The sequence below is a fragment of the Dipodomys ordii genome, unplaced genomic scaffold, assembly GCF_000151885.1.
Source record: "Dipodomys ordii isolate 6190 unplaced genomic scaffold, Dord_2.0 Scaffold13, whole genome shotgun sequence".
In the NCBI taxonomy this organism is placed as follows: domain Eukaryota; kingdom Metazoa; phylum Chordata; class Mammalia; order Rodentia; family Heteromyidae; genus Dipodomys; species Dipodomys ordii.
The window spans coordinates 10,768,400-10,782,941 of record NW_012267229.1 but is presented as its reverse complement, the minus strand read 5'-3'; the positions used below and the strand labels follow the sequence as shown (position 1 = coordinate 10,782,941).

Here is a 14,542-nt window from a genome sequence, read left to right as displayed (position 1 = left end):
GTGGTAGAGTGCTTGCCTCACATGCATGAGGCCCTGAGTTTGATTCCTCAGCATCACATAAACAGAAAAAGTTGGAAGTGGCACTGTGGCTCAAGTGGTAGAGCACTAGCCTTGAGCTAAAGAGCTGAGAGACAATGCCCAGGCCTAGAGTTCAAGCTCCACAATCAACAACAACAAAGATACTGTAAATCAGGAATGGGAATGTGGCTTAGTGGTAGAGTGCTTGTCTAGCTTGCATGAAGCCCTGGGTTAAATTCCTCAGTACCACATACACAGAAAAAGCCGGAAGTGGTGCTGTGGCTCAAGTGGTAGAGCGCTAACCTTGAGTACAGAGAGGCTCAGGGACAGAACCCAGACCCTGAATTCAAGCCCCAGGACCAGAAAAAAAAAAGATTCTGTAAATCAAGTTGTGTTTCCTACAGCAAAACACATTCTTGATTGTGTGGCTTTGAGGACAGTAGCAATTCTGGAAAAGGACAACTCACTGCTATGCACCACACTTACCAGATCCATTTTGTTACTAATTGCAAACCCATTCTGTCCTTTTATACCTTCTTCCCTCAACAATATGCCAGTCACTGTAAAGTGGCTTAGATGAGTTCAGGCTGTATCTAGTGTTGCCAAAGAGAAAGCCCCATTGGGTAGAAATATAGAAATTATTCTACACACACACACAGACACACACACACACACACACACACCAACTTGGGGGAAGTGCACAGGAGCTTGGGCATGGGCCAACCTCCTAGTAGGGCCCAGTGAATACCTCTGGTTTCATGCTTCCCCTGGGAAATGTTTACTCCAGCTTTGCCCTCTCCACTGCTAGACCTTACCTCCTGCACCTGCAAAGACACAATCAGGCCACAGAATGCCATTCAAGAGGCTTTCTCCATTTTATTTCTTTGGGAAAAGAAAACAAAAAGTCTTTCCATCACATATGGTAGATATATATATATATATTATATATATTTATATATAATTTATTTTGTGGTTGGACATCCCAAAGCTGAGTCTGTTCATATTTTTTTTTATTTATTTTCCTACTAATGCCTTCTTTTCTCCCAGTCCCTGTGGCCCAGGCCCAGGTTCTGGGGCAGGTGCAATGAGGAGTGGGGTAGAGTAGGCAGTGGTTGCCAGGATAGCCTCCCATCCAGCTCAGGAACCTGATGAGGACCACCCAGAAGGGGCTGTGCAGAGGGTTGGAGGCCATGAAAGGGGCACTCCTGTTTTGTGGGGGTTGCACAGCTCATTAAACAGTCACCAGTCATGGGAGGAGGCTGGTCAGGGGCTGGGGGACTTGCTCACAGTAGTTGCCAACTCTCTCCACTCTGCCCCCCAAACTCAATTTTGGGGGTGGAAGAGAGAGTGAAAAAGAGAAATACAAGGACTGAGGGCCAAGCCTCCTCCAATTTTTATTGCTGGTGAATTAGAAATTTACTTTCTTAGAAGGGAAATGGGAAATTCCCTTCCTATCTTGGGGAGATAGACTCTGAGAAGGACCCCAGAGAAGGAAGTGACATTGGCTGCTCCAACCCCTACTGATGGCCATCCCAGGCCTCCCTGGGCAAATACTGAGCCAACTCAGAGCTTGGCAAGGAACCAAGAGGTCAGTGTTCCTCTCAGGCCAGCCTTGTTCTTCAAGGGCAATCACATCCTACCTGCTCTGGCCCTTCCCCAAAACAAGGGCCTCAGGCTCAGATTTGAGCCAGTAGAACTGGGAAGTGGGCAGTGCACCAAAGGTCAAGCAGAATTTCCTACTAGAAGAAAGGTGAGACTTTGAGGAAAAGGCAGCCTGGGAAGATGATGTTCTGAGCGTGAAAGCAGGAGGCTGGGTGGGGAGTGAGTGAAGGAAGACACAGGAAGACATCACAGACACTCATCTGACCTCAGAAACTGGGCAAGGGTAGTGCCTGAGAGGCAGGTTGCACTTAGTAGCTGTAGTTAGAGCTGGACAGTGGTCCTGGGTGTGGGGTTAGCCAAGCAGTGGGGGGGAGGGGGGGCTATTGCCCTGCAGAATTCTGGCCAGAAGGGTAAGGGTAGAGCTAAGAAGCCTCCTCCTTTCCTTAAGAACAGGAGGGCAGATCTGTCCTGGGCACTGAGCTTCCAGCCCCAACCCTTCTCTCCCCTAACACACACATAGAGACATACACTCAGGACCAGGCCAGGCTCTGATGCCTGAGCCCAAGAGACCTTGGGGGGAGGGGCTGGGCAGGTAGCCCTCTCAACCACAGGCAGGCCATCTGCTCCCTCTTGTCCTGCCAATCTGCCCCCGGGGAGGGGAAAACCAACCACATGAAGGAGAGAGACTGGGAGCCCAGGATCTGTCAGCATCAGCAGACCCGTGCAGGCCCCCTCAGGCTGCACAGCCTAGGAGTACAGAAACTGGACACAAGGTGGCCAACGGCAGCATCCCAGACCCCCCTAGAAGGGCTGGGGCATCTCCTGGCACACAGGCCTGCTGCCTCCATCTCCAACAATGGGCTTCCCAGAAAGGGAGCACACTCCCTGCTGCCTGGGCCCTCAAACCCATGCACTTTGATTCCCCCATGCCCTCCTTGGGAGGAGGGGTCCACGTGGCTGCCCATGAGGGCAGTGCTAAAGCTGGGGGGGGGCGGGAGGAGCCTGGTCACAGCTGCTTTGAGAACCTCTTTGGTCTGGGGATATGGGGGACATGGGGAAGGGAAATGGAGAGAAAGGGATACTAGGACCTCAGGCCTTCCAACAAGGTATTTGTCAGAAGGCCATGTGCCTAGGTGAAGGATCAGATTTCTGTGGACTCGATGCGCTCAAGCCGAGAGGGGGTCCAGGCCTTCTTCTCCTCCCCATGCTGGGGGGTAGGTGTGCTTGCACCCCCTGAGGCTCCACGTTCCCGCAGCCGCCGCTCCAGCTGCTGGTTGCGCTGATACATCTCCACGTAACTCAGCTGTAACTGCTTCTGGTACTCGATTACTTTCTCCTTCTCCTCCAGCCATACTCGGCGTTCCTCTGCAAAGCTGGCACCCTGGCGCTCCCGGGCCCTCCGCTCAGCTGCCAGCTCGGCCTGCAGCCGCCCCACCTCCCTCCGCAGGGCCCGTGTCCCGTTCTCCCCACCAGCATCCACCTCCCCATCCACAGAAACTAAGGAGGCTGCAGCCGTCACCCCAGCCTGTCGACGCATCTTGGCCTCATCACTCTCACAGGTGGCCAGGGCTTCCTGTGGCTCAGCCAGGTCTACAGGGGTGAGCGCCGGTTTGAGGCAGGCAGGGGGCAGCTCTCCCTCACTCAGCTCCAGGCTGGCCTGTTTGCTGCCGAAGGAGTCCCTCAGGCTGAGCAGCTGCTCCTCCTTCTCCCTCAGCGAGGCTCGGCCTTCCCGCAGTTGTGAGCGGAGCCCCACGATCTCACTCAGCTTCTGTGACACGTCAGCCTGTGAGTCCTTCAGCTGTTGCTTCAGGAGGGAAATCTCACCAGCCTTTTGACACACCTGGGCAGGGAATGGTAGGAAGAGAAACCAGAGTAAAGACAAAGCTCTGCTCAACCCTCAATCCAGCTCAAGCACCAGAGGCACCCAGCTTCCCTGCCAGCCTCAGTCCACTTCAGACAGACGGGGATGACACACCGGGCAACCTGCAGGGCTCAGGATGGACATGGCTGATCTCAGAGAATCAGACACTCAACTGATTTGGTTCCCTTACTCCTTTCACTCCTCCCGTGACAGTTCTGGTCTACTGCTATGGGGTTTTCTAGAGGAACAGAAGGAAGGGGAGATGGAGAAGGCTCAAACCCCCTGCCCGCACCTCCCACTTAGTTTCCTCCATCCGGGGCAAGAAGTCGGCCTGCTCCTTCTGACAGGCGGCCACCTTGTCCTCTAGCTCTTCCCGTTGCCGCATCAGCCGGGCCGCCTCCTCCTGCAACTGCTTCTTGTCCTGCTGCAGCCGCAGCACTTGCAACTGTAGGCCCTGCTGGGCACGCTGGGCACGGCGGGCCACCTGCTGCAGCTTCCCACTGCATCCCTGTCGCAGCTCGGCCAGCTCACGCTCCCACGCCTTCTGCCGCTCTTCTAGCACTTGGGCCACAGCAGCCTCACTCTGCTCCAAGCTGCGTCGAAGAGCTGCCACCTCCTGCTCCTTCTCCCACAGCCTCTCCTCCAGCTCCTGGATCAGTGCACTGGGCGAGGGTGGTGAGCAAGCTGCAAATGGTAGGCCTCCACCTCCGCCCTCCCCAGACCCCAGGTGGCCTGATCGCCCCATGGATGATGATGACCCGCTCTTGCTGGAGGCCCGTCCACTGTCAGACGTGCCCAGGTCCTGGTAGCCTGACCCCCCACCGCTGCTGCCACTACCGTAGCTGGCAGTGCCAATGCGGTTGATGTGGCTGGTGGAAGCACTGAGGGGGGCCAGGTGCTGGCTGTAGTTGGAACTATAGGTGGGCAGGCTTGTGAGTGAGTTCCGGCCTGAGTCTGAGAGACCACCTCCACTCCCCCCCGCTGGAGTCATGGTCCGAGACTTGTCCAGTCCTCCCTTGAGGCCACCTGGGGCCTGTCGTCCCTCAGGGGTCCCATTGGTCTGTGGGGGACACAAGTTCTGCATGGAATGGAAATTCTTGGGTACAACAGGCTTGAAGGCTGATGGCCGAACTAGTGGCTCTGAGCACTGCATAAAAGCAAGAGAAGGGGGAGCAGACATCAGAAGAAGACCTTAGCTTGGCCCCAGCCTCTTCTCTTTGGTCTTGTCCGAGCACCACCTTTTATTCCTACTAGATCCCCACCCAGAGGCTCCTCATGTCTGTCTTCACTTTAGCTCTCTCCTAAGCCAGATCTCTCTGCCTTAGATCCAACAGCAACACTTAGGGCCCCACTCCTCAGCATCCCAGCCCAGCCCCCAAGAAGGCCCACCTCACCCTTCTTTCTGGGCTATCTCCCCCCCCCCCCCAGCATGATGCTGTGAGGCTCCCAGCCTCTGGTGACTGACCTGGTCTAACTTGCCCGAGGTTGCTAGGAGCTTAGGTGGGTGGTTGGGCTCACGATACTGTGGTGGGGCCTTGTCACTACCACTGCTGCTGCTGCCACCGCTGCTGCCCACCACATTGCCGCAGACATCTGTGTGATCACTGCCCCGCAGCTCGCCATTGAGGTAGAGGGAGTTGGCGAGAACTTTGTCTTCTGAGGGGTAGCGGCTGGGCCTCTCCCTGCTGGCCCCGCCACCACTCCCTCGGGGGCCAGGAAAACTGCCCTGGCTGCCCCCACCCCCTGTGCGGGTGCCCACGCTCTTCATGGGGAACTCCTGGGCATGGGCCACCCCGCTGCCCACACTGCCCATGGCCAGGCGGGGATCTGGAGGGCCAAGCTCAGAAGGCCGTGGGGCAAAGGCCAGGAGGGGGTCCCGCCCTGGGTCGGCACGCACAGGCAGTGTCTCCAGCTTCGCCATGACTAAGCCAGGGGGGCACTGTGGGCACAGGTGGGAAAGCAAAGAGATCAGACCCCATTCCCAGTGCCAAGCCACCCCCAGGCATTCAGCCCCTATCCCACTCTGCCCTTCAGTGTCCCCTTGCCTACAATGGGTACAAGATCTCGGGGCCATCCAAGGTGAAGGAATAGGGTGAAGAGTGGTAATGTGGGCTGCTTGATACCCCAGGACGCCATGCACAAACCCTCCCGCCTGGGCACAGTTTAGTACTCCACTCAACCATCCCATCCATCATGAGCCTCTATGCCTCAGTGACCCTCTCTGTTGCAATTCCCAGCATTTAGGGGCTCTTTAGGTCTGGGCCTCTATATCCTAACCTCAGGACTGGGGAGATGGGGTGGGAAAAGGAGAGCAGTATGAATCAGATAGGGAACCTCACAAGTTAAAGGGGAGACATAACAACCCTATCCAAATATTGACGGTGGGGTCCTTCCCAGCCCCCTTTAACCTAAGGTGTTGCAGTCAGGGGCAGGGGTGGAAGCTCACTACTGTCCTTGCCTTTCCAAGGGGGGTGGGGGGCCAATGGGTCCTCAAGCCTGGGACACTCCGAGGCCCGGTCTGTAGGGGCCGAGTGGTTCGCTCTCACAGTCGGGGCTCGGCCCGAACCAGCGGCGCGACTTCGGACGAGCTGACCGAGTCATCCTGGACTGCAGTTTTCTCCTCTGCGAAATGGGAGGAACAAGAACCTACCTCGCCCAGCTGCCGCGCGCCAGGCGCCGGGAGGCGGCGAGCGCGCGCGGAACCGGGGTCTCCGGGTGGGCTGGGCGGAGCCGCGGCTGCGGCGCAAGCCGGGGTCTGGCGCGGGCGCAGCGGTGAGCATGCGGACCCACGCACCCGGGCCGCGGCGGGCAGCGGAGTGACAAGAGAACCCTCTCGGAAGTCTTCCCAACTGGGCTGCACGGGGCCAGCCCGAGGGAGGGACCCCCGCCCCGAGATCTGTACCACGTAGTGGTCCCCCCGGCAGGCGGAGGCTGGAGGAGGCCCGGGGTCCCCCGCCAGCAGCGGGAGCCGCCCTCCCCACCAGCGTTGCCCACAGGTGGGTGGGGCCTCAGCACCCACCAGCACCCTGAGGATTCCGCCCCTCCACGCTAGGAATGCATTGCCACCAGGAAGACTTCCTGGATTACCCCCTCCCCCTTCCCTGTGGACCTTGACCCCTGTTCAGTTCACAGTAAAGTCCCCAGAGTCAGTTCTGGTGTGTGTGTGTCCCCTCTCCCAAAGCCTACAGAAAGGGCGGGGAGGGGGTGGGGAGGAGAGCTGGGCCTCAAGTTACCAGCGCTCCCAGAAGCCCCACTTCCCGGTTCTTTTGTTTCAGGTCCTCACCTGTCTCAGAAATCTGCATAATCCAGCTAAATGGAGTGCACTAAGCAGTGCCAGCTGCTGGCTACATGCTTAGATGCATGTGTCAGAAATCAGAGGGGTCACCCTTCAGAACTGTAACACCCAATCCCAGCAGAAACCAGGAAGGGAGCCCCTCCCTTTCTCTAAGGTGAGGGGCCCTGGTGGCACTACCTCCAGTGCTCTAAACTACGCTACACTCATGCCTAGTTAACATGCTGTGTCCTTCCTATCAGACTCCAGACCAAGGGAGCTTGCCCTTCAGTGTCTTCTGATCATGCCAGTAATAACAGCCCTAGATGGTGGGAAAGTTTACCAGTAAGTTGATCTATAACCCTTGTAGAATTCCATTCTCTCAGCTGCCCTCAAAGGTGTGGAGAAAGGCAAGTTGCCGCCCTCCCCCCTTGGGCCAGTTCAGCTGGAACTAGGCTGGGGCATGAGAGGCAGCTAGGGCACAACTGAAGTGCAGAGCAGACAGGTGCACCACCCTGACAGAACTGTCTCATTAAATTTTGTGCTCCAGGGGCTGGGAAGGTGGCTCAGTGGTAGAGTGCTTGCCTTGCATGCATGAGGCCCTGGATTCGATTCCTCAGCACCACATAAGCAAAAAGAAAAAAGCCAGAAGTGGCACTGTGGCTCAAGTGGTAGAGTGCTAGCCTTGAGCTGAAGAGCTGAGGGACAGCACCCAGGCCCAGAGTTCAAGCTCCATGACCGGACCAAAAAAAAAAAATTATAAAAAAAAAGAGGCCAGAGAATGCTGTCACTTAAGGAGGTTTGGGATCCAAGGGCTTTAAAAAAATTTTTTTTGGGGGTCAGTCATAGGGCTTGAACTCTGGGTCTAGGCGCTGTCCCTGAGCTCTTTAGTTCAAGGTGAGCGCTCTACCACTTGACCCACAGTGCCACTTCCAGTTTTCTGGTGGTTAATTAGAGATAAGAGTCTCATGGACTTTCCTGTCCAGACTGGCTTTGAACTGTGATCCTCAGATCTCAGCCTCCTGAGTAGCTAGGATTGGGGTTGGGGGGTTAGCTCAGTGGAAGAGCACCTGCCTGGCGAGTGCAAGGCCTTGAGTTTGGTCCTCAGCTCTGGATTTAAAAAAAAAAAAAATAAGGCAACTGAATAGCTAGGATTACAGGTGTGAGCCACTGGCACCTGGCAAAAAAATTTTTTTTAATTAAATATTAAATATGGCAGAAACTTGAGTATGCTGATATACCAAAGGCAAGGATTATTTAATCCTAGGCAGACCTAAGCAAGGGCCTACCAAGGGGGCTGTACCAGGCTTAGGTGTAAAAAACCTCAGAAATGATTTTTTGTTGTTGTTGTCGGTTGTGGGGCCTGAACTCTGGGCCTGGGCGTTGTCTCTCAGCTCTTCAGCTCAAGGCTAGTGCTCTACCACTTGAGCCACAGCGCCACTTCTGGCTTTTTCTGCTTATGTGGTGTTGAGGAATCTAACCAAGGGCCTCTGGCATGCAAGGCAAGCATTCTATCACTGAACCACTTTTCCAGCCCTCAGAAATGATCTTGATCATGAATGATGGGGATAATGTCTGGGGAGATGTAAACATAACGTGCAATACAAACAGACAGCATCACCTACTCTTAAGATCCAGGAAAGGAGAATTGGGCCATAGGTTGGACAATGGTCTTATGCTTCTCTGCCCTACAGTCTTGCATGAAAACAAGGTCCCAGGACCTGAGCTTCAGTTTCTTTGTGCTCTATTTGAGAAATTCACTCCTGGAGCCTTGCTCCCCTTAATTCTAACATATCATGGTCAACCCTTTGTAAACATACCCTATCTTTTGCCTCTTCCAAGCTTGGGCTCCTGCAACTTTTCCTCAATAACCCTGGCACAGAGCTGGAAGGACAAGGAGAAGGATACATTTCCCTGACAAATGGGAACTGAGCAGAAAGGAAGGACTGAAGTTCATTTGTGGGCCAAGATCCTGAGGTGGTCCAGTCTCATGACATCACACTGGGATAGCAGCCTTTTGCCTGATTATCCCTGTTCCATCAACCGTCAGTGCTGGTGACATTACACACAGCAGTTAACAGCCACAAAAAAGATCAAATGGAGACCCCATGGGGGTGGGGGAGTCACACATGCAAGTCCCTCCAACCCACAGTGACCACCCTGCCTAGCAACACCTGAGATCTCAAGCCCCCAAGCCCAACCCATTCCACATCCTGAAGGTCTTAGCAGGGTCCCTGTCAACACCCTTGCTGGGGTCTCCTCACTGGCTTTCTCCACCCCCTCCCCAAGGTGCTGCTAGGGACTCTTTCTAAAGGGCAAAGCCAATTTTGTCCCTGCTGTAGCCAAATCTTTCCATAAGCAGCGTTAAGCACAGGGAATGTAGTTCTGGTGGCATCAGCTCCAAGTGTAAATCGCAGCTCGACATCACCTTATACAGGTGATTTCACCTCAGATTCTCACACCTACCTTGCAGGAATTTTAAGAAGTGTATCATGGGTAAAATATCTAGTAATTCTCTTCCCCCCCAAAAAAAGAGCCTGCAGCAGAGGACCCACAGCTTGTCCTGGTGCCCATCCTGCATTTGTCTCTCCTGATCTGAGCCTCTCTTCCACACACAACCTCTTCTCAGCTTTCTGCCCATCCTAATCCTTCTGGCACCAGTCCAAATGCTGTATCTTGGGATAGCATCCCTGATACCCCAGGGGTCTTGGAGCACTTGGCTCAGGATACCCTAGGGTTATTTCACTGAGACCTTCCCAAGGCTAGCCTGTGGGTACTCTTGGGGAACGAATGATATCTTAGGGGGTCTTTAGACTCTGACATGAAGAAAATTCAGGGCAAATGCACATGGGAATGTTAGGAACTGTGCAAATAGGCAATTAATCCGAACAGGAATCAGGAAGGGCTTCCAGGTAGAAGGACTGAGAAGGAAAGGGATTCAGGGGGTACTATTGGACCTTTTGGGGTGCAGAGATCTCCAGAACTTCTTGGTTGGGATGTATGAGGGAAGATCCATCTTCCCTGGGAGGTATGAGCAACCGAAGGGGAAGAGACCCTATCCTCCTCCATCCCAGCTCTGATGAAGCCGGGTTTCAGGACTGAGGGAGCAGACAGCGCACCCCCCTCACATCTTAGCACACACATACATACATACACACACACGCACACGCACACGCGAGCCTCAGCTGTGCGGGGGGTGGGGGAGAGGAGGGCTCGCCATTCACCATCAGCCCACAGCGCAGAGCGCCAATAGAGAGAGACCCCGGCCACAGGCCATTAGCAGAGGTGCCAGGGGGTCTCCAGGGTGGGGGAAATCCCGCCCGCACCTCTTCGGGCTCCCGGACAACGCGCGTGGCCCCGGGGGGCGGGGCGCGGAGGGAAGAGGTGACATAATCTGGGCCGCACCCCCTCCGGCCGCCACCTCCCCCTGGCCAGGCGAAGCATCCATGACATCATCAGCCTCATCTCCTCTCCCCTCCCCCCGGGACCCTAGCAGCGGGACGCGCCCCCTCCCCAGCTACGGGTCCAGCCAGACGCGTCGCGCAGTGCAGCGGACACGGAGGCGGGTCAGAGCCGGGAGGGGCGCCGCGGTGGGCCAGCCCCACTTACTCGCTGTCTCGGGGTCCGGCGCAGGGTCTCCGACGTGGACTCCACCGGCTCGGCTCTCTGGTGCAGTCCGAAGCCCGCCCGGCGGGGCGCGCGGCGCGGGCCCGGCTCCGCTCTGCGCCCCTCCCGCTCCCCGCCCGGGTCCCGCCCACCAGCGGCTGCGGCAAACGCGGGCCCGCCCTCAGGCCACGCCTCCCGGAGCCGCCAATCCCCGTGCTGGGGCGGGGCTCCTTAACCCCGTAGTCGCTGCACGCGAGTTGACACTTGGGACCCCCACGGTCTCGCCCGCTCGGAGGCGCCAAAATTCCGCTGAGTTCCTCGGCTGCCAGCTTTTTCTCGCCCTACCAAGCGCTCTGGGCTCAGCCCCCAGTCTCTCTCTCTCTCTCTCTCAAATCCAGCAAGACCGCGCCTACCCTGACTCCCCCGACCCCCTATCGTTTTCAGGCAATAGGGAAATGAGCGCTTTGGCTTGAGGAAGGGGATCGATCCCGAGTCAGCCCCAAGCCCTATTCTTTGGGATGTGCTCTTCCGGACGAAGCCTTCCAGCGGACCGCCTTTGAGACCCTGAGACTCTGCAAGGTCCGGGCGGATTGAGCTGGTGCAGGTGGATCTGATCGAACTCCACTAGGAAAGATCCGTCGGCGCGCGAGGGTCCCTGGCACGCTCGTGGGAGGCGTGGAGGGCCAGTAAAACTTGCTGCTCCCGAAGGCTGTCAAGGAGGCGCGCCGAGGAAATAAGACACTTGGTACTCCAGAAGGGTTTGCGTGCCTTCATTCTGTGCGGTGTGCCTGGTGTCAGCCCCCACGTTGCATCCCAGAGTGAGAGGAAGCAAGGTGGGGACTTGTTTTTCACCCGTAGCGCCGGCCTGCCGCAGTTACTGCGCGGGGTGGGGAGAGGATGTGGCCCGAGGCTCGGGAAGACAGACCCGAGGAAATAGCTGGCCTTGGACTATAGCCTTAGCCTCCTTTATGGTGGGGAAACAAACCACGCCGGAGGCTCTGCGTCAGTAAAAAGCCTGGAGGCACCAGGGTCTAGCCTAAAGACCGCAGCACCTTCATTCTGGCTAAGATTTTAGTTCATTCTCCCTGCTGTGACGGCTGATGTACTTTTATGTCTTACTGTTTTCTGACGTTCTCCACATTTGCTTTTATATTCTAGTGATTTCTAAAACAGAAAGCCTTTTTTTTGCGGGGGGGCGCGGTGTCGGTTGTGCGGCTTGAACTCGGGAGCAGGGCACTGTCCCTGAGTCTCTTTGTGGTCAAGGCTAGTGCTCTACCACTTGAAGCACAGTCACAGTGCTGTTTTGTTTTGTTTTTGTCGGTTGTGGGGCCTAGTGAACTCTGGGCCTGGGCACTGTCCCTCAGCTCTTCAGCTCAAGGCTACCACTTGAGCCAAAGCTCCACTTCTGGCCTTTTCTGCTTATGTGGTGCTGAGGAATCGAATCCAGGGCCTCATGCATGCAAGGCAAGCGCTCTACCACTGAGCCACCTTCCCAGTCCCTACTTCTATTTTGAGTGGCTAACTGGAGAGTCTCACGGGGATTTTTCTGCCTTCGAACCGGGATCATCAGATTTCAGCCTCCAGAGAAGCTAGGATTACAGGTGTGACCCACTGGTGCCTGGCAGTAAGCTATTTTTAGGTCTAATGGTTGCCTTTAGATTAAGTAAGGCAAGCGCTGATGGCTCACACCACTAATCCTAGCTACTCAGGAGGCTGAGATTTAAAGATTGAGGTTCCAAATCATCTCTGGCAGCAAAGTCTGTGAGCTTCTCATTTCCAATTCATCACCAAAAAGCAGGAAGTAGAGCTGTGGCTCAGTGGTAGAGCACTAGCCTTGAGTACAAAAGCTCAGGGATAGCTCCCAAGCCCTGAGTTACATATATGTGCTCTCTCTCTATATATATTATATATACATTATACATAGTTTATTACACGTCAATGACCTAATTTTTTATGTTCTTTTATGTAATTAGAAACTTTTTTGTGTGTGCTGAAGTTTGAATTTTTGCTTGTTAGGCCAGCACTCTCCTACCTAAAGCATGCCCCCAGCCTCAAGTGACACATAATTATATTTGTGGGGTTATTATACGACATTTAACATATCTTTTGTCCTCAGACCCACTTACATTTGTCTACTTGGACTACGATGATAGACTCAGTTTTTTTTTTTTCTTTTGTCAGTCACAGGGCTTAAACTTGAGGCCTGAGTGCTGTCCCTGAGCTCTTTTGCTCAAGGCTAGCCCACTCTACCACTTTGAGCCACAGCGCCATTTCTGGTTTTCTGGTGGTTAATAGGAGATAAATGTCTTATGGACGTTCCTGCCCAGGCTGGCTTTGAACTGCGATCCTCATATCTTAGCCTCCGGGGTAGCTAGAATTACAGGCCTGAGCTAGGTGCCCAGCTAGAGTGCCTGTCACTCTATCACTAAGCCACATTCCGAACCCCCAGCTTGGGTTTTTTTTTTTCTGTCTGTCTGTCATGGGGCTTGAACTCTGGCTTGGGTGCTGTCCCTCAGCTCTTTAGCTCAAGGCCAGAGGTCTACCACTTGAGGCACAGCGGGACTTCTAGTTGTTTTTTTTTTTTTTTGGGTCTGGTCGTGGGGCCTGAGCTCTGGGCCTGGGCACTGTCCCTCAGCTCTTCAGCTCAAGGCCAATGCTCTACCACTTGAGCCACAGCACCACTTTTGGCTTTTTCTGCTTATGTGGTGCTGATAAATTGAACCCAGGGCCTCAGGCATGCAAGGCAAGCGCTCTACCACTGAGCTACCTTCCCAGCCCTTGTTTCTATTTCTTTTTTTTTTGGGGGGGGGGTCCAGTCGTGGAGCCTGAACTCTGGGCCTGGGCGCTGTCCCTCAGCTCTTCAGCTCAAAGCTAGCACTCTACCAACTTGAGCCACAGTGCCACCCAGCTTTTTTTTTTCTTTTTGCTTATGTGGTGCTGAGGAATTGAACCCAGGGCCTCAGGCATGCAAGACAAGCGTTCTACCACTGAGCCACCTTCCCAGCCCTCTATTTCTTATTTGGACACATCTCTTGCATGACTTGTGATTTCAGGGAGGGCATTTTTGTTTTGTTTTTTGTTTGCTCTAGGTGAAATTGCCTTCATGGTGGCTTGAATGTTTATAGAATTCTTGCCTGTCAAACTTTCTGATTCCCTTGTCCTTACTCTCTCTCACAGTAAAAATGGAATCAAAGCTGAGCTTATTTGCCTGGTGCCGTAAAAGTTTTTTGTTTTGTTTTACCCACAATAGTCAGACATGTTTCCAGTGGGGGCCTTTGTTAATTTTCTAAAAAGAAAATATATCTTCAGCTTTGAAAAGGCTACTAATATGTTCCTGTGCATTCTATGTATAGATTTTGGTTTTTTCCCCCTAAGATTGTCACTTTGGATCACCATTGTCAAATAAATCTCTGTTGTTTCTCTGCATCTTGGGTATCTTGAGTTCTTCCTCAATACCACAAAGTTAATTTTCTTCAAAGTCAAGAGTACTATTTGTTTTCACCAATGAGACATTTGTTTTATTTTCCTTTGATTTCAGCCAGTTTCCATTTCACCTCTATTTTTATGTTGACTTATTTGCTCTTTATAGTTTTTTTGTTTTTGTCAGCCATGGGGCTTGAACTCTGGGCCTGGGCGCTGTCCCTCAGCTCTTCAGCTTAAGGCTAGCCCTCTACCACTTGAGCCACAGCACCGCTTCCAGCCTTTTCTGCTTATGTGGTGCTGATCGAACCCAGGGCTTCATGCATGCAAGGCAAGCACTCTACTACCACTGAGTCACCTTCCCAGCCCTCTTTATAGTTTTGTATTTCATGAAGAATGTGTTTTTGTATCTGTGTGTGTGCACATGCATGTATGGTGTGCCCGTGCATGCCAGTACTGGGGCTTGAACCAAGAACCTCCTGTTCTCACTCAGCTTTTTCTTTTATTGGCCAGTCCTGGGGCTTGCACTCTGGGCCTGGGCACTGTCCCTGAGCTTCTTTAGCTCAAGGCTAGCACCCTACCACTTGAGCCACAGTGCTACTTCCAGCATTTTCTGTTTATGTGGTACTGAGGAATCAAACTGCGGGCTTCATGTATGCAAGGCAACCACTCTGCCACTCAGCCACATTCCCAGCCCTCAGCTTTATAATTCATAGCTAGCCACAATAATCAGGAGGACTGCAGTTTGGTTCCAGCTTAGGCAA

At 54.1% G+C, this 14,542-nt stretch overlaps 1 protein-coding gene across 2 annotated transcripts; it reads right to left on the bottom strand.

The window, feature by feature from the left end:
- Window positions 1-915: 915 nt before the first annotated feature.
- LOC105981753 (leucine zipper putative tumor suppressor 3) lies at window positions 916-10,449 on the bottom strand. 2 transcript variants are annotated; one of them, XM_013011067.1, is made up of 5 exons: window positions 10,362-10,449; window positions 5,940-6,103; window positions 4,947-5,420; window positions 3,774-4,628; window positions 916-3,460 (listed from the first exon to the last, which is right to left on the bottom strand). In XM_013011067.1, exons 3-5 carry the CDS (start codon window positions 5,400-5,402, stop codon window positions 2,762-2,764), a joined length of 2,010 nt encoding a protein of 669 aa, XP_012866521.1. In that variant the 5' UTR covers window positions 5,403-5,420; window positions 5,940-6,103; window positions 10,362-10,449; the 3' UTR covers window positions 916-2,761. The 2 variants fall into 2 exon arrangements, with proteins under 2 accessions (XP_012866521.1, XP_012866523.1); XM_013011069.1 differs by lacking the exon at window positions 10,362-10,449 and adding an exon at window positions 6,384-6,445.
- Between the last annotated feature and the right edge of the window lie 4,093 nt (window positions 10,450-14,542).